This window comes from Brachionichthys hirsutus, chromosome 1 (assembly GCF_040956055.1).
Source record: "Brachionichthys hirsutus isolate HB-005 chromosome 1, CSIRO-AGI_Bhir_v1, whole genome shotgun sequence".
In the NCBI taxonomy this organism is placed as follows: Eukaryota; Metazoa; Chordata; class Actinopteri; order Lophiiformes; family Brachionichthyidae; genus Brachionichthys; species Brachionichthys hirsutus.
The window spans coordinates 2,734,529-2,754,631 of NC_090897.1; the positions used below are offsets into that span (position 1 = coordinate 2,734,529).

A 20,103-nucleotide genomic window follows, 5' to 3' on the forward strand; every position below is an offset into this window, starting at 1 on the left:
GTTGGTAGGTGGATGTTCTCAGATCCTTCCTGTAAGGCTAAACCCTGGCAGGAATTAGCCAATGAAAAATCACATTTCATTCTGCGAAGCCAGTCGGCGTTATTCGGTAATGATTGCACACGCTACGTAAAAGATCAAGATTTATTCTGTTGACGCCACAAAAACTTTAATTCACTGAACAATATAAAAAAAAAACATTCTCAAAGTCTTCACCTTCGTATGCGACGGAATTTACAAAGCAAAAAGTTGGAACAATCTTATAGAAGAACAAAATAGCAAAGCAAAATCATATAAAATAAAGAAATGCCATGCTTTTTATGTTTCGGGCCCAGCAGCGTGCGCGACTTGTGATGAGCACGTAGCACGTGATTTTACCGTCTCATTTCCTTCTGACTTTACCACCAAACTTTGCAGTGAGCTAACTTGATGTTTGAGTCTGAATGATCCTCAATAAAAACCTGCCACATGAGACTGGAGGAAAGTTTTCGTCCACTAAAACTCCCGAGGCTCGACCCGCGTCCCGGGCTGGCGGCGGATCACGCGGGTCGTCTCCGCCTTAACGTGGGTCATACATGTTGGCCAGTTTGTGAAAGCGCGGCCCCCAGTCGTTGAGGTAGTCGTAGTCTTGGTCTCCATCAGAGCTGTTTGAAGAGGCTGTGCTGAGGCTACCTGCCAGCGATCCCTCCCCCTCGTAGTCGTAGATCAGGGCCGTGTCGTACGGAGGTACGTTAGGATCATTGTCTGCTGCCTCCAGGCCCTGGGGGAAGGAAATAGGGTTCTTTATAAATCTCATTGATCACGGAATTAGAAACGGCGTCCTGATGGAAGCGCCTCACATCGTTGATGTAGTCCTCGATGTCGGTGGGATCCGCGGGAGGCCTCCGTGGGTAGATGGGGGAAGGCAGGATTTGGGGGGCGTCTTTCCTGAGGGGCTGCCTGCCTCGGGGAACACCAGACACCGGGTAGAAGGACGCCGGGGTCGAAGGTGCATCGTGGGGATTCCAGAGAAGGTCAATGTTAAAGGCGTTCTGCGGAGGAGGAGGTCAAAGCTTGTTTATAGAATATATGATAATGCGCAGATAAACCACCTCCGCTTGTCGTGCCGCGCCGCATCTTCCATCCCAAACCCTTTAATAAAACAGTCGGCCGCGTGACCTTTGACCTTTTAGTCCTCACCTCGTCCTCCTCGCCCCCGCCTTGCTCGTCATAGCGGAAGACGTTGTCGCGGACGTCGTCCTCCGATTCCCCGACGAGCAAACCCGTTCCTTTCTTGAGGCGGTGGCGTCCCCCGCACGTGGTCGCCGCCACCGCCACGAACAGCAGCACTGCGGTCGGATGAAGGGCAGCATAGGAAGCGTGACTCATTTGCTCCCGTTAGCGGGATCGTCTTCGCTGACTGTTTGATCTGCGGCTTGTTTTCTCTTAGCATGTGGTTTTCAGATTTAAGACGCGGTGTTGTGGAACCTCTGATCATAATCGAGACTCACGCAGCAGGAGTGCGATACTGGCCAGGATGACGATGATGGCGACGAAGTTGATTCCCACACTGGAGCCGTGTACAGCCCCCGCCTCCGACCTACAGTCTCCGAAGGCGTCGCAGAGGCACACGGTGACGTTGACCTGAGCGTAAGCACTCAGGACCGGGCTGCCAGAGTCCCACACCGACACTCCGACCACGTAATCTCCAGCCTCCAGCTCCACGAGAGGACGGAGCACGGCGTGGGTATCTGGACCGGGAAGGGACACGGACAACGGCGAGAGTTTAGGACATCTGTGTCCAGCTTAACCCCCCGCCCCGGTGCATTTCGGCTACCGTTGACTTGAGAAACGGTCCAGTTGATCGACAGATCGTCGAGCTTTTCAAAGGTGTAGGGTGCGGCGTGGGGAGGAAGATCTTCGTCCAAAGCAGACAAAACAAGGCCAGAACCCGTTTGACCCGCGTCCTTACAAACGGAGCCAATCAGAGGGAAGAGCTGGGGGGGGAAGTCGTTGGTCTCCGTCAGCGTGATGGTCACTTTGGCCGCGGTCGACACGCCACCGGCGTCTGCAGGAGAGCACACAGACAACCGGAGATGTAAAACAAGCCGCGCGGAATAACGCCTTTCTCTATTCAGTCGATCAACAGACCTGTAACCTTGACAACGGCATTGTAGATGTTGTTTTTGACATGCGGAGATCTCATGTTGAACGTTCTCTTTGCAGTAATGTCTCCAGTGTCTCTGTCGATGTGCAGCCACCTCTCAGGATCTTTAGTCATTTCATATCTGCCACGGAGACCAGTGGGAAAAGTTACAGACACAATTATTCAGTCATTTCGCTTTCAGCGTTCTTTTTCTTTTGCTTCTGCGTCCCACCTCAGGTCAGAATCGTCAGGGTCGAAGGCGATGTTGCTTTTCAGTAAAGTCTCAGGGGCCACGGACTCGGGCACGACGATGTGAATGGGGTCCTCCCTGAAACGCGGGGCTTCGTTCTGGTTCACGACGGTCACCACCACGGTGGCCGTGCTCACCGGGAGGTTTGGAGCTTTGCTGCTCAGGGGATTGAGGTTTACCACCTTTAGAATCAGGACGTACTCGTCCAGAGCTTCAAAATCCAGAGGCTGTCCGACGAAACAGAGAGAGAGTTAAAGAAAGACAAAGGCTGAAAATCTTTAAACATCACTGAGTAAAGAAGAAGTAATGATAAATATAAATGTATATTTCTGTCAACCTGTATTAAATACATAAAAGTCCTGAGTAACATGTAATTCAGGGTTCAGCCACTAGAGGCTGCTGTTTTTTAAAGGGCTAAACCAGGTTTAACATTTTTGTTGTGTATATGGAAATGTGCTCAACACTATTTATTATTTAGGAAATGTCCATCTTACGACTTCGCATAGTTATTTAAAAAAACAACATTTAAAAGATCATTTGGAATTAATGAACTTTATAAGACTTATAGAAGGTCTGAAAAACGTCATGTAATCAAGGTTACATTTTAAAGACATATTTTCCTCAAATATTTCTTATATTTCAACTTCTGCCATTGTGAGGAATTCTAATTTTTGGAAGCCTTTCCTCACTCCTTCGAATAAGTCAGACAGAAATCATGTGTTATCATATCCACTGAAATGTGCCACTAAGGTTAGGAGGGTTGACAGGAGTCTCCCAAAATAGATGGATTAAACCAAAGTGGACGACGACATGTTCTTCTCCAGTCACTGTGAGAAGGATCTGATTGTACCTTCACTACTGTCAGGACGCCCTGGTTAGTGGCAGCATCCGTACTGATGGCGAAGTTGCCTTCAGGATCGTTGGAAATTGTAAACCTGGCCTCCCAATTTCCTGTTCCGCGATCATCTCTGTCCGTCACGGTCACCCGGCCGATCTCGTAGTCCTTCCTGTTCTCCTCTGCTATCATGCTGTACTACAATCAGCACATTGTAAAACACAGATTACTTCAAAATCTTCAAAGTGCTGCACAGCAGAATGTTTTATTTTTTTTTAGCATTTCCAAAGAGACTCACAGAGGCGGGGCTGAACTGCGGGGCGTGGTTGTTGATGTCGGTTACATGTATGATTGCCATGCCTTCACCTGTTAATCCCATGCCCCCCATATCAGCAATCTGGAGTTTTAACCGGAAACTTTTCACCGCCTAGGACGGAATATGACACAATAATAAAAAAAACCCCACATTATGGTGATTTACAGAAACCAAAACGTTAACCTGCTTCTTACCTCTCGGTCCAGGCCGACGTCTCTTGTGTAGATGGTGCCTGTCTTGTTGTTGATGCCAAACATTGTCTTGTTCACAGCGTTGGCGGGAATGCTTTCCTGGCTAATGATGGAGTAGCTCAGGAAAGCGTTGTCCGTCTTTGGGTCATCTGCATCCGTGGCTGACACCGACATCACAGATGTGCCTGTCAAGGGCAATAGAAAAGCTTCGCTGAGCATCTGCCAGACTAAATGGCACGTCGGACGTGCCAGACAGTTAACAATAAAGGATTTATTTAGTGGTAATTATCTGTGAACACAACGCATATTGATCGACTGGGCCGTAAAAAGGTTTCTTATTTATACCTTTTTTTTTCAGGTGTTGTTTTTATGAGCAAATGTTGCTGGCTTTTTGATCCGACTTTGATATTTTTTCAGCCTGAGTTTTGACTTTATAGCATTTCCGCTGCCTGATGCACATGAAAATGATGCTGATGAGAGTCATATGAATGAAGGGTGTGGCTTTTAAAACCAAAACAATGAGCTAAAAGGCTCTAAAGACATTCTGCAGGAGCAGAACTACAGCCTTATGTGATGATTATCTAATAGTTCAGCAACAAAAACGTCGTCTTTCACGGGCAAACATTCATGAGATCTAATGCTGACATAAAATATTAATGATAACAGTTTTTCCAGACACAGGAAAGGGATGAGAATTTCAACTGAAATGATAAACCAATGGAAGGCTGGCTGATGAGGATGAGCGGTGTAATACATGCAGGTACCTGGGACTGAAAACTCGGCGACGGTGCCGATAAACTGGCTCTGGGTGAAGGCGGGTCTGTTGTCGTTCTGATCCAACACCACTATCTCTATTGTGGAAGGATTCTCTAGCCTTTCTCCGCTGGGGGACAAGGCAAAGGCTTTCAGCTGCACACACAGACACACACACACACACACACACACACACCATTTATGTTTCTTCCGATTGATTGCCACAAACCTCCTCCATCCTCCGGGCCACTTCAGGTGACTGTCGGGTATTTGTAATATATACCACAAAACTTATGCTGGAAATGGCAGAAGGAAATAAGCAGGCTGTTTGGTTCGGGGTTTTTTTGGGGGGGGGGGGGTTACATCCCGCTCATCTGGCCTGAAACAACTCAAAGTCAATCCCAAGATGCCCATTAAACAACATCGGAACGTGACCTCCGGCTTATCTGAGACGTTTGAAGAGTCCTTGGAGAACCTTCTGTGAGGTCTTCTTGTGTGGACTACGTTGAGTGAGCTACTTGTGCTGATTGTGCTTTCAAACATGGTCATTGTCTTTAGCATTTAGTGTCACCATAAACTCTCTCTTACCGTGAAGTAGTTGTATTTCTCTCTGTCCAGCGGCTTCTTGCTCCGGATTACTCCCGTTTTGTCATCGATCTCAAACAGATCCTTGGGCTCTTGGTCCACCCCCGGCCCCTCCAACTTGTAGATCACCTCACTCATAAAGATCTTGTCAGATTTGATCTAGAGAGGAGATGAAGTCGATGATCACAATCGCACGGGGAGCTGGGGGGGGGGGGGGGGGGGGTGAGTAGTGTAAGAGAGGCCTTTGGCTATAATTTACACATTTCACACTCGCTTTCTTTGACACGTGGTTTCATGCTGCACTTTCCTCACTGGTGGATTTTTTTTTTTCCCCTGCGGGACAAACCTAGAAATTTATAGACTTACAGTCTTAATGCAACATTTTCATTTGACGTGTCTTAAGTGTTGTAGTCTATAATGAAGAAGTGCAGTCATCACTGCATGGCTGGTTTAGCCTGTGCTTATTCAGTAAGGCTATTCTATGCTAGCGCTACAGTCCAGCAGAAACCTCTTTTATGGCAGCCTGTTCATGGATAGTGTCGCTAATAACGTGTTAAGTAGGCATCTGCTGTTATAAATAGTTTACTCTTTACAAGACTGTTAGCTAAGCACCTAGCCCGCCAACTAGAACCCAACTTGTTCCACAAGAGCAAGCACTTTGGCGACGGAGGGAAGGAAAAACTTCCCTTCAACAGGCAGAAACCTTGGACAGAACCCAAGACCTCATAGTGGGCGGCCATCTGTCGCCATATAATGAATTATATCACACATCTGCCTGTCTAACATAACGTATCACGTCAAGCTAACTAGCCTAATACACATTATTCACAAAAATGTACTTCCTAGCCAATGAATATTTAACTTTGTGGGGTTATGATCCGTCAAGTGATCAACGAAGCAGCACTGATCAAATACTTTACTATTTGCTACCTATTTAAAACACCAAAAATGTCTTTAGAAATGTATTTACTGTACTGCTTAGCATTTGAGAGACAGTTCAGGCTGTTACCATCCTGTTTAACAATGGACAAACCAAAGAGAGCACCATGATTCATGATCCACCAGCTGCACGGCGGCTCGGTGGGGCTCAATGCGCTGTGATCTATATTTGTAGTTTTATGTTTGCAAAAGATAAAACGAGTCCTCATCTGGGAAAAATGCAGATTCATCACGGAAAGTAAGAGTCATCGACTTGCAGAAACACGCCGTACGAAAGTGAATGTTTAATCACTGAATCAAAAAGTTTATATTAATATTATTATTTCAGCAGATTTGTTTTGGGACTGCACTGGTACAGCCAGAAATGTGGAACAGAACCACTTTCCAATTTGAAATTCAAGCATCAAATCCAAAACACTTCTTTACCGAGCATTCTTATTGTTCCCTTTACGTCTTAGAAGGGAACAAACACACCAAAGTTGAAATAACGGCTTTTAATTTCGGTTAATGGGACCATCTGTGGAGGGGGGGCACTTGACCCGCACTGATGAAGCCTCATTAGAATTGAACTTCAATTGACCGGTATTGATGATTTTGTTGTTGTTGTTGTTGTTGTTTTACCTGGACCAGGTCTTCAGGAACCTGCTTGCTATTTTCCAGCACTCTAATTGGAGGGATGATCCAGTCTCTTTTCACCCTGATCACTCCCTTTCCTTGATTTCTCCAAATGTACAGGGTTCGAGGGAGCAATTCTACCTCCTGAAGTTCCGTGGCGCTCCACACCTAAGGGAAAAAGAAGCATGACACTCAATGAGAAAAGGTAACACGCAGTTATTAAGGCATGTTGCGTTTCTTTATCGTCTGTCGGTAAGTCAAACCACAAGAAGTGCATTTTTCCATTCCTGTTTTTATGCATGAAAGACATTAAATCACATCCTCGCAGATGTTTGCAGCTGTATAGAATGATATCAGGAGTGTCCCTCAGTGCTGCAGCTTTCCCAGCGGCCCGTTGGAACGGCTGTCTGTAAGCGATCTGTAGCAGTCTGCAAAGTAGATTTCAGAGACCAGACGGGAAGCAAGGCCACAGCTTCGGCTTTCACACACTAAATACATGTCTTTGTCAGCTTCCTTTGATCCTGGCGCAAAATTCATCAGGACGAGGAAACACAAACACCCATGCCTGTTTCACAAGCCCTCTGTCATCACAATGCTGCCTTAACTACGTCCACGCAAACACACACGTGAGGAACACACTCACAAAGCAGCTGTGCATTTAGATCCTGCTCTTTCCCACCAGCATGATCACAAACACATATGAATTTCCCTGCACCTGACTGGGAATTCTGGGCCACCTAACGGATCCACTCCGCACTAGGAATTCCACAGACGCTCTTGAACATACGGCTTCTCACACACATATGCATCTCTACATCATACATGCATCAACAAAACACCCACTCACCACGCACAAGCATATATATATATTCACATTTCCGTAAGTTCTCTGTGGGAATTCACCGGATTTGGCATTATTTCACAGATGTTGAGCAGCTCATCGGCAGAGTCCGTAGAATCAGGAATAAAAAGGCAAAACCAAAAAACAAACAGCCTGATTTTCTTTGTGTTTTCACCCAAAACCAATGACTATTGATGAATTTTCTTTTTACACATATTCTCAATGAAAGATAATATAGGTTTGTGTATATTTTGTGGATGGGCTCTGAGTTCTGCCCCCATCTCTGGGGCAGGTCATCCGATATAGCGATCCTTTGAAATGTTGCTGGACAAGGCTGGGAAGAATGGCAGTGATGGTTGGAATCTGCCGGCTAATCATAGCCCATTCTATATTCTTGACCCCTAGCTATTTAACTTTTTGTGCCCATTGCCATGTACACTCTGACAAAGACTTGACCTCACATTCCAGCGGCGCCTGTCACCCACACATATTCATCCCGATAGCAGTCTTACTTCCAAACTTATAGGAACGTCTTCTGGCATAGCACACATTCTGCAGCGCTACTTAATCGCAGCATCAATAGCAGCTGCATCACAGTTGCATTTCTAAGTATAGCGCTGTCCGACCCTGATGTGTGAACACTTGGGGTGGAACGACCAGCACTTTTCTGTGCTCTGAAAACTCTGAAAGTACGCAAACGAGGAATTGAAAATGACATTTATGGATCCTGACTAAATTGTACTTAATTGTTAAATGTTTACAGAATGGTGGTGGTCGCTATTATAAACGTGTGAGTGTTTACGTGTGTATATTGGTGCATATACATGCATTTACACTCTGTCTGGACTGTAATTTAGCTTTGCCGAGATCTTCAAACTTGGTGTATGAGTTGATGAGGGTGCAGGGAGGACATTTCTCAAGTAATTTGGTTTATCGATATTTATACATTTCGAATAAACAGTCAAATCGTGCTCTGTGCAGCGGAGATAGATTCGGGGCTCTGTTGAAACCGGGGCAATACCACTGGAAATAATGGGGGGGGGGGATAAGTTTGCTACTTAGATGTTCAAAGTGAATTTACAGTGGGACTCTAGAAAAAGATAGTTACAGGTGTACAGGTCTGAAATATGACCCCCTTAATAAGTGACACTTATAAAATACATTAACTAAGTTGTGACTGGAAGCAGATCCTAAAATATTAGCAGAGTTAGAAAAGCTCCTAACACCCAGTTTCCTCTTTTACACACTTTACATGTCCGTTCTGTAGTTCCTGTTCCTTCCCTGTGAATGTGAAGCCACAACGCGCTGTGGCGCCACTAAGTAGCTGTCACTGTTTTAATGTTCTTACCAGACCAGGGCGCAGCAACGCCAAAGCATCATGTTACCAATTAGACCGATGCACCCCTCTTCTAACAGAATGACTGTTGACACCTCATACAGATGTTTTAGGGGCTTGTTTTTTTACCAGGAACGTTTACAGCTTGGATCACCTCGGCCCTCACAAAAGTATCGACAGCTTGTTTGGGGACGACGGGCCCTCACAGGAAGAACCGTTGAGCACAGGGTGTTTCGCAAAGTTGAGGAAATTACAGTCTAGATCCCCTGATGCTTTGGAGCCCAAAACATATTAGAACAATGATGATATTTAATGTAATTTAAAGGCTTTATACATCCAGAGAGGAGGCCAAAATTGAATTTCAGTCATTTATTAAGCTTTTGAATTTGTCTTATCTTCCTGTCTATGCTATCTTTACTGATAATACTGAATCTCACATTTGCATTGGATAATGGATAATGGGACTCCAAAGTTACATTTCCTGAGGAGTGCACTTTGTACAAGAGGAAAAGAAACGAAAAGAAAAAGTTGCACCGGTGTCATATATCAGCTATATTAAAGGCGTGTAAGCCTGCGCATTCAGAATTAAGAATTAAGTTTTCCTACTCATGAAACTTCAATATTTCAAACTCACAACATTCATTGAAGCCATTTCAGCCGTTCCAATGCGTTACATCCTGTAACCGTTACAGTCATCCATTCCAAATAATAACGTAGAGATCATATCTAATATTAACAACAGATTAATGAGAGTGTGCGGCGCATTTTACACAAGCGCTATCTGATGTCTTTATCAATGAGCAGATCTGTAAAAGCGCCTCCCTGTATTTCTGCTGCCTCTCGTCAACTCAACAAAAGCCTCTCCCGCCGATAAGTGATGTCCAACAGTTCCTCCCCAGGGTCAAAGGTCACACAGTTGTCCCCCATGGTCACTTCTGTTACTGGTCTTCAGACAAGACCCTGTCAGACAGTTACAAACCGACGGAACCAGTCCGGCTCCCCTTCTCTTTGCCAAGTCATGGCTGCTGGGAAAGTGTGCATGTGCCCTATATACGGTGGCATTATGTAGGGGAGCTTTAGGAAAATACTAAGCAAGGCTATAAACTTAAGCTAATAATAAAAAAAAAGTGGTGTTCCGAGATGGGTGCAACTTTGCAAAATGAAGCTACAGCTTAGGCGTTTAAAGATCCGCTGTAGGAACTTCCAACACCAGATTGCATTCGTCGTGTAAATATAATGGACTCTAAATCCTCTGACTGATCGTTTCCGATGAATGAGACCTCAGCGCCAGCTGGCCGCTGCAACAGACTCTTGATTTGCACCCGATTTCACGGTCCACGCCGCTTTGCGCCAGCGGGACAAATGGCATCACGTATGCATCTGGGAACAGCTGTTGCTGCTGCCCACTCTTCACCACCAAATACCTCCGGCAGCACCCAGTTCAAAACACAAGCTCCCTGAAAATGAAAAGATCGCAAGTGAAAGCGATCGCAGGAACGCTGAGCAGGAACTTTGGACCAAACCGGCAGCTGCAGTTCGATTTCATTCTGATTATTTGTGACACGACTTTTATTTGAATAGAAACTATTCCCAACGTTTGTCCATCTTTGCTATATATGTGATTTATTTTTTAGCATCATTAGCACTTAGCGGCTAGTCCTTTATAAACTTCATAGGAAAGAGGGATTTACGATTCCCTACCAATTTATTTGTGTCGTGATTTTACCAAACAAAGAAATGCTCCATATTCTGCGCGCATCCAATTGATCTTTTCGGCCGTGCTTTCCACTCTGAAACGTTTACCGTCGTTTCAGCGGACTGGATTCTCTTTGCTGCATCACCTGCATTTAGTGATTTATGCTCTTTTTCCTGTCCTTTAACGGGATTAAACGCAAACCTCGGGAATCCTGGTGGGAGGGCAGCGCGTGTAGCAAACATGACCCTCTAATACCCAACAACCTTTACTGTCTGAGAAGATCAGAATTATTTCCACAACGCTCTGCAGCGGCTACAATAAACTCTAAGAGCACATTATAGCAGAACTTTGTCAAGAGTCACTGGAGGCCGATTCGCCCACCCTCCCAACGCGGCGTCCATTAGCACTCCAAACAGAGAGAAAGACTGATGGTGGTAGGAAGTGCTGTTGGCAGTAAGTCAGTTTACATTGTCACCCGTTGTGGATCTTGCAATGGCATCTCCCCCCCCCCCCCCCCCCCCCACACACACACACACACATCTGGAGTCTCGTCCTGCTAAAAACACTTAATCATCCAACGAGGACGAAATGTTTAGATCAACCCAACGTCTTGTTGCGGAGTCCGTTTCGGCTCTGATTGATGACAATCGGTCGATGTTTAGTTGGCGACATTCTCAAGTCATAACACTGTTTATGTGAAGAGCAGGCCAGCCGAAGGTCGTCTCTAGCCGAGACTCCAGGGGAGGCAGGAAGTGAATAGTGTGGAGGTGTAAAACGTGGAAGAATCTAGACGTGCACAGAAGGGAGGGAGGAGGATCGCAGGAGACAACTGAAGCACGAGGCGAGCACTAGCCAATCCGTGCACTAGAGCTCTGAAGTCTTTCATCAGACGTTGCACTCAATCGAAAATAGATGACACTAAGCAGGAAAGCATGCCGGCGCTCAGATGAATCAGCATCTTTCATTCATTTTGCTGAGTAATGATGATTTCTCACCTGCAAAAGAAGAGTGGTCAGAGCACACAGCGCCAATGACCTCAGCACCATCCTTCACACCTCCACCCAGCCTGAACAGGCCTCTGATGAACGAAAGAGCTGAGGCAAACCCTACCACCCCCAAAGTCCTTCCTTCTCGCTGCCCTCTTCGCACTTGCAGCCTCTCTCTCTCTCTCTCTCTCTCTCCCAACATTGGTCTCTGGCAGCTCCTCCCTGTCCATGGCCGGGGTATGTCTCCCCAGGGGTAAGGGGTTGGAATTTTAGCAGTGGCCCTCCCATGTACCCCAGCACATGTGCTGTCACTCACAGGCCGATGCATGAAAGAGAGAGAGAGAGAGAGAGAGAGAGACGCGGGACAGCTGGATAGAAAAGTCCGTTTTTAGCGCAGTAGTTGTTGTCGTGGAAACCTGTAAGCAGAACCCAAACCGAGAGGCCTACAGAGTAGAAATGTGAAATGACTAATGGTCCGAAAGTAAAACTGGATTTCCAGTTCACTTTATGTAAAATAAAACTGTAGAAACATAAAAACTAGAAAACCCCTCGGAGAGCGCAGACCTCCGCCAAGCATCTCAGTCCCCCGATATCGTGATTCACACCAAACATTATTGTCCGACATTTATTTTATCTATATTTTTAAATTCCTTAACCATGAAAACAACTGGATCCACCTTGATGTCATTATTAGTTTAGAATTTCTCCTCAGATCCTTGTCCTCAACCTTCATGTCACGAGTCGCACACGACACGTAACTTCCTCGTGTAGCGCGGCCGCGTCTCGCCATCACACATTCGCAACGTTCTCCGCAAACTCTTTGATCTCCTGCTATTTTAAGCTCTGTCAAAACTGGAGATGAAGCTCTACGGGGGCTTTACCGGCGACGCCGAAGCTGAGATGACCGATCGGCGTTTTAAACGACCGCCTCTGTCGTTTAGAGGAGTTTAGTAAGGATGGATATTTCATCAGGCGCGACTCAGCGGGCTAGAGAGAAGCTGGGAAGTCTGGATCGACAGCCAATCAGAGTCTGATCAGGGGTCAAAGGTCAACGTGGATCTTTAAGAAGTAAACAACTTTAGAATTCGTCGCAGACGGAGATTCTCTCGACAGCAGAATCTAGAAAGTCCGGTTCTAGAAAGCAGAGGAGGGGAATAACTGAGTGTGTTGGGAGATTGATGGCAGAGTGGCTGTCAGCATGTGTCAGAGTGTGTGTGTGTGTGTGTGTGTGTGTTTGAGAGTGAGATAGAGAGAGAGCGAGAGAGCCAGTCTGGTATAAAGGGGTGATTTTACTGCACCTGTCTCTGTCATTTGAGGCAGAGGCAGTTGTCAGGAGACGCCCCGATGCTTCCCGTCCTTCCCGTCCTTCCCGTCCTGCGCTCGATGAATTTAGCTCTGCTGTGAAATCGTCTGGATAAATGATGCTTTCTGTAAAGGCCTGTGTTTTTTTAGAGAGAAGCAAACATCGGAATGTTAGGCTTAAGATTAAAAGTTGAGCCAGCCCTCTTCATAGATGGCACTCTTCTTCCCCCTCGTGGCAGAGGAGGGGGACTACAATTAATCTGCTGTATTTTGTTTTTATTTATATTCTACTACAATTCAAAAGTTTTGCACCTGGTTGTATAATATGCATGCTATTAGCTGACTAACAGCATGAAGTAGTACCAGAAATGCTAGAGCTCATTCCCCGCCCACATATTGATCTGGATCATTATCAAAAGGTTCCAAATTGTTCTTGGTATCTTTATACACCAACCATGAAAAGTAAAAGTGAATCAGAGTAATTTTAACAGATTTTTAACAGATATCGGACCTCTTTATGACTGATTTTTGGTGAGTCAATTAAATGCATATCAAGATTTTTTCTTTTTTTAAAGCTTCCATTATAAATAAATGGGAAAATCCAGATGTATTTTTTGTATCCAGACTCTAATGGGATCTAAGTTAGACTCATCTTCAGATTTGTTCCCCCCGTCAAGCTCCATCCATCATTCTCATTTAAAATGAGAGTTTTTAAACAATCCCACAGCCAGCAGAGAACCGCAGCGTCCCACTGAGGCGATAATAGCAAAGACCACCTCACAGCGTTCCAGGCTGGAGGAACCCCACTGATCAGGAAACACGGAACCCAACCTGTTCTCCGTCTGGCTCAGGTAGAGGAGAACTATACGAACTTGGGCTTCACACTATTTTACTGACAGGCACAGCAGCGAAGCATCTGGAAATCTGCTGTTCAGGATTTATGCATGATTTCTCGGCAAACATCTTATTGAAGGCCTGCTTTAATAAAGATCACCATATATGGTCATTTCTGTAAAACACATAATGGGGGGAACATTTTCTTCTTCGCTTTAAGGTTATGTTAGATATCTATAATTCATATCCAAATGGGTTTAACAGGGCATCTATAAGTATTATTTTTATTTTTGATATATTGTGTGGGCTGCTTCGTTTTGTTTTGGTCAACTGCTGTGACTTCTCCTGCCTGCAGAGGGCAGTGTCGCGCCGTGGACGCGTTTCAGCTGTGGGAAGTTAGAAAACTGGAGGCTTATCTAACAAGAGGAGGGTCTGAAGAGCAGAACAAATAAACACCCTGAGAATGGAGACTAAAAATACAAACAGAAGTCAAACTGTGCCTCCTTCCAATCGAAATAAAAAATAATCGCAGGCGCGCAAAAAGCCTTGAAACCTGCAGCAGCCACGAAGAACAATGCGACACAACGGAATAAATGCATCTGCATTATTTTCAGAGAGCCTCCTGGTTTCACATGATGCACATATCAATTTGAATTTACCTCGCTTACAAATCAGTGATTTATTTGTGCAGTGCAACATTTCCACGGGTCAGGGAGGTGTGTGTGTGTGTGTGTGTGTGTGTGTGTGTGTGTGTGAGTGCGAGCAGGAGGTGCTGGTTGGTTTCTTTCTGCTCTGCCTTCACCCCAGTCAGCCTCCACTCGGGGTGGGTTGCCAATTAGAGCCAACATGTATGACACACTTGACTCCCCCGCTTGAACCATGGCTGGAGATAATAGGCCCCTTCCTGCAGCTCAATCGATGACATACTGTCCCACTGTGCATGTCTGCGTCAGTACACACACACACACACACACACACACACACAGACACACACATGCACCCTCTTTCCTGGCCTCCACCTCTTATCTGTCTCAAAGTAAAATGTCAGCTTGCTGTTTCTAACACAGAAACTTAACAAGCAAACACACACACACACACACAACACACACACCTCTACACACACACACACACACACACACACACCTCTACACACACACCCACACACACACACGCACACACACCTCTACACACACACACGGTTCTTTCGTATTGTCTTACTCTTTCAAGCCGTAAACAACGAGTTCCAAGCAGAAAAACTGATTCACAGCCAGATAAGGAACGAGTGCTGGATGCAGAGTGAAGTTCTGTAGAAGGTGATCCATCTGCTGAGTGAGTTCTAGGTCTGCTGACCCTGCAGGAGGCGTCTGGGCTGGGGGGGGGGGCACCCGAGTCATGGGGGCTGATAGACATTACGCTAATGGCTATCTGCTCTGTGCTGTAAGAGGCAGCGGCATGAGCGGCATTGTTTTTTCGATCAGGACAGACAGGTCAGAAGTGTAAAGATTACGACGGCGCCTGAACGCAGCATCGCCTCCTTGGTGGCTGTGATGCTCACTTCTCCTGGAAAAGTGTCAGTGCACAATATGGAGTAAAGGGAGGGGCGTTTGGGTGAAGGGGGGGGATCGGCGTTGGGTGGGGAGATGCTTGACAGTTGTGTGCGTGCGTGAGTCTAATCTGCCTCCATCAGCTGTCAGAGTCGGGGATGTCAGGGCAACCGAGACTTCTGCCCCCCCCCCCCTCTTTCTGCCCCCACCTCTTCTACTGGCAATGTCATGTTGTAAGCCCACATATGGTTGTCTGCAGCGGAGGGTGGATGGGGACGGGGGTTAGGGTGCAGGCAGCCTCCGTCTTTTTCCTGTCCCCGTTGACACTCGTCTTCTTGTCCGTGCGCTGAACCCCTCCAGCCTACGCCCCCCCCCCCCCCCCCGTGTTCCCCCCTCCGTCTCCACGCGTGGGTAACAGCGGAGGCAGATGAGTCGGGTGGAGGATTGCACCACCAGAACTTTTTGTACTCCCGGGGTAAATCTGTGTCCCTTCCTCTCTCTCTGTTCATTTAAGATCTTTCACTTTGGGCAGCAGGGCGATATGGAGGGTGGGGTGGGGGTGGGGGGGGGTCCATCCTTCACCTGAGGCCTCACCCTGCAGAGGCTTCAGGGAAGTTCTGGACTTATTTCTGTAGCTCACAACATAAAAACAAGATTAAAAGTGAAAAATAGCTAACTTGTTTGTCCCTTTTCTGATGCCTTGATTTTACAAAATCCGATTTCCGGTCGTTGCAGAACTCAAAATGTTGTCAGGTCGATTAAATTATTACGTCTGGAAAAAACAAAACCTCAGAGACCCTGTTTGATTGTTTTTCCTCTTTTTCCCTCAATAGATTAAGAAAATAGATGAAAATGGCTTCATTCAAACGGAGCAGGGAAACGAGTTCCTGCTCCGTTTGAAACAACATCGAGAACACGTTCCACGTTTTGGTGTGTTTATTTTTAGAAAGCTGATTGCAGACGTAATGACATCGGATACGGGCTCGCAGCTTCTTTAAAGTCGTGACAAACGGGCCGGCGGCAGATTATTAAGCTTCACCGGAAGCTCAACATTTCGATTCGAGGTAATATTTTGACCACGTCGGCATAAACCTTCAAAACGAATAAATGAACCAGCATCCAGGAAGTCCGCTGGTTAGGTGAGCCGGAAACGGTCATCAGAGACCGGCTGTATCCATGACAACGCACCATCCTCCGTGGCATTGCTCCTCATCCTTTCCCTCCACTCTGCTCTGGGCCATATCGGCAGCGCGCACGTCGCATGTTAACTATAAATCCCTTATGCTGTACAATATGTCTGCATGAATGGATTACCGTTCGGCAGCTCCTTCAGATACGGGCTCCAGCGGGTGGGGCTTCACGGCGCCGGTGCCACCGCCCCGTCTGGTGCGCAGCATATTAAAGCAGAGCAGCTTTAACCCGGACCGGGTCAAGGCTTATTACCGGGTTAAAGCCTCTGCAGGCTGCTGGCGAGAGGAAGCGCTCGTGCTCCAGAATTAGAATCCAGGAAGAGGTCCGGCTCAGTCTGATTAATGCTATAAAGCAGAAAGTTCTGTTTGATTCATGACATGTGATCAACTGCGGGAAGCTTTAATGGGCGTTAAGGTTTTAAAGCCACACCTGCACACCAGGGCAGAAACCACACACACACACACACACACACACAAAGCCCCCTTGCCCCTAGTGCTCCCCTGCTGCCGTCTCCATAGTGAGCAGGCAGGCTGTCTGAGTGCTTTATGTTTGCTGTAACACCGGATCATCACTGTCAGAGCCATTGATTTGTCAACAGCGCTGTAGACGGATAATGGCCCATCTTGTACGCGGTCGTTGCATTTTTCTGGACAACCTGGTAGCATCTGTTGTGTTTCTTCTCTTCCCTTCTCTTCCCTTCTTGCTCTCGCTCTCTCTCTCAATTCACACACAAAGAGCATGGGGGGGAAAAAAGATGGATGGATGGAAAAGAGACGGTTACAGATGTCGAGATAAAGGGATCGAAAGGAACAAACCGGACGAATAGAAGAAGGAAAAGGAAAGACAAGAAAGCAGCACCTGCTCCGTGTTATAACGGAAGTGTTAAAAATTAATGACGCAATTAAATGGGCTGCTCCACTCACGCTATTTATTTCAGTGAAATTGGTTGTTGCTAAATATTTACACCCATTAAGGGGCCAAATAACACCAGCCATACAATGATACCGACATTTCCCACTCACTTTATTGTTCATGAATGCAGCACATTTATCCCTACATGCGTTCCTAAAACTGCCTTCCTATCTGGATGGATAATTGGATCTAGATCTGTCACTGTGGAGAAGCACATTGTTGGTTGATAACTTATAAGCTAGTCATAATAAACATTCATCGTCATCATGGTAACGCCACCCCGGTCGCAACAAGTACAACGACTGATGTGTTACAGAATCGTCTCCACGTGTCACACACTAGTTTAACTCTCTTCTCTCAGAGGCCGGAATGCTGACGGACACCAGGAAGCGGCGATGGCGGAGGAATGATGCTCCCTGACGACTCCACAACGCTCCCGGCGTCTCCTAGCAACCGTTGTTTCTTCTATTTTAAGTTTGAGGCTAGCCAGCGCCTTCTAAGAGCATCGGCGGGATTCAGAAGGACCCAGGCTGGATCACGGATTCGGTGAATAGATGTTGGAACCCGGTCCGGCCTCCCTGGACGTTTGTCCCGTTAAATAGTGATCCCCCCCCCACACATCTTGTTCCCTCTTATCTGGAACAGCAATCCGCTGTGTGACCGGCACGCCGCTGCCTGCTGCTGCGTCAGATAACAATCCACTTTGGTTGGGCAAATAGGAACTTAGCTGAGGTGAGACTATTTAAACAGTCTAAATGTAAGGAGATTAAAGCCGGTCGGTGGCGACGCCTCACAAAGTCAGACGCCAGCCTCAAGAGGAGGAAGCCTTTAGTTGTTGTGGATGCCCTCTGACCTACAGTCCCCGGCTGCTCGCCACAATCCAGACAGCACACGCACACACACACACACACACACACACACACACAGAACTGGCATGAGGCAGGCAACGCAGGATGGACCCGGGGAAAGGTTTCCGCCTGGACGCCCTCGCATCCGAGCCCTGCTCTGCCCACAGGCCTTCCCAGACCGGCCAGTGGAGTGAGTGACCTACCCTGACTCTAACGCTGTGTGGCAGGGGGAGGGGGGGGGGGGGGGTTCTAGAGACAGATGTTCCCTGCCACCGGCGTGGTGTGGATGAGGAGATGGCTTTCCCGTGATCATGTCGTACATGAAGGAAGAGACAGACGGAGAAACTGAATGCCTGCCTGCCGATTTTCAGATTTGCTATTAGCGTTGATTTGGGTGCTTTTAGAAGGCAGGAAGGGATTCAATTTCTTGAAGTTATTTTATATTTACTACTGTAACTAAAAACAGAACAGATGTGGTGTGGAACTCAGCAGACGAGCGGATAAACGGAGAACGTGGTGACGGGCCGGCGCTGCCCGAGGAGAGCGAGGAGGAGGAGAGCTCCACATTTCTCCTCTCAGCTGCCACTTTAATGAGCAGACAAAATGACCGCCGTTGAATAATTAATATGTGGGTCCATTAACAAGGCATTAGAATGCATTCTATCTGTTATTGATTTTTTCCTGAGCTGAAAACTTTTACTCCGTCTGCAGACCACTCTGTGTCCGGCAACCGGCAGCAGTGAAATATGGCCGCTGCTGTTTAAATGTCAGCTTTGTAATTACACAAGGAGCCACGAGCCGGGCAATCCCCGGCCCGAGGGCCTCTGATTTATGGCCGGGCCCTGACGGCAAACACAACAGACAAAAATGCATTCAGACGTAAAATATCTATTTACGCTATTTACTAAATGTACAAGCAGCCAAACAAACACTCAGATGCTGCTGCTTTTATTTTCTGTCTCGTTGGAATGCATCCATCCAAGAAAAAGCACTTGTGTTTTTATTAAATGATGCATAAAACAGCGTTTCCTATTTCTCTCTCTTCTAAAAAGCATCTTTGGTGGTCTTTCCGTGACTGCCGTGTTTTGCAAGCCTGGTTAACTCAAGCCTGATTTTACATTCTGAGTTGAATCTGCATTATTATTTTAATATTTCTTAAAACTAGTGTTAAAGTAACTCTTTAACACTAGTCACTAGTAACACGGTCACTGGTTCAAGTCCCGGCCCAGTCAAAAGTACGTCGTGTGGACTGGAGGCTGGCTCAGCGGTGCCCTCCCCGGAGCACTTCACCCATCAGTCAGATTCCAGGCACAGATACCTGCAGAGAAAAGCAATCTATATCTGGACAAATGGAGGAGGCGAGGCGAGGCCAGATCAATGTACAGATATTGATAGATGCAGCCATGCAAGGGGACGACACTACTTCTGAACTCATTCTCTCTCCCTCCTTTACAAAGATTAGGCATCACGATGAACTGCTGAGTAAGGTGTGTGTGTCAACAGAGACACACTGGCAGACGCCACAGATAGAGGAGGAGAAGGAGGACAGGAGGAGGCGTGTAGCAGACGTGGAGCTCGGGAAAGGTGTGAGGGGAGCACAGACCTCCACCAAGCACCTCAGTCCCCCCTTATTGTGATTTACACCTAAAATAATGGTACTACGTTGATGTTTTCTATATTTTTAGATTCCTTAACCATGAAAACAAACCTTTAGTGACGTTGCTGTCATTATTAGTTTAGAAGTTATCCACAAAAAGAACACTTTCAGTAATGGCGGATTCTTCTGGATCTCGATCCAGAGCTTTTGAAGATACAATAAAATCCAGGGGAGGAGGGTCGGATTCGTGTTCTTATTTTTAAGGCTCCCTCTCCCCTCCTTTACTCCTCAAAGAGACGAGGCCTGACATCCAGGTGCTTTATAGTATTTGTGGCTCTGATCATTCATCAAGCCGATCGATCACTCTCCCAGCAGCTTTTATTAATGATCTTGTCAGCAGGCGCGCTCTC

General features: G+C 46.7%; 1 protein-coding gene across 1 annotated transcript; it reads right to left on the reverse strand.

The window, feature by feature from the left end:
- Positions 1-149: 149 nt before the first annotated feature.
- On the reverse strand, positions 150-11,600 carry cdh15 (cadherin 15, type 1, M-cadherin (myotubule)). Its single transcript, XM_068742253.1, has 14 exons — positions 11,475-11,600; positions 6,613-6,774; positions 5,056-5,211; positions 4,479-4,623; positions 3,718-3,899; positions 3,506-3,634; positions 3,223-3,405; positions 2,355-2,599; positions 2,128-2,264; positions 1,814-2,044; positions 1,488-1,727; positions 1,177-1,325; positions 837-1,028; positions 150-757 (listed from the first exon to the last, which is right to left on the reverse strand). The coding sequence occupies exons 1-14, from the start codon at positions 11,523-11,525 to the stop codon at positions 557-559; spliced, it is 2,403 nt and encodes an 800-aa protein (XP_068598354.1). The 5' UTR covers positions 11,526-11,600; the 3' UTR covers positions 150-556.
- Between the last annotated feature and the right edge of the window lie 8,503 nt (positions 11,601-20,103).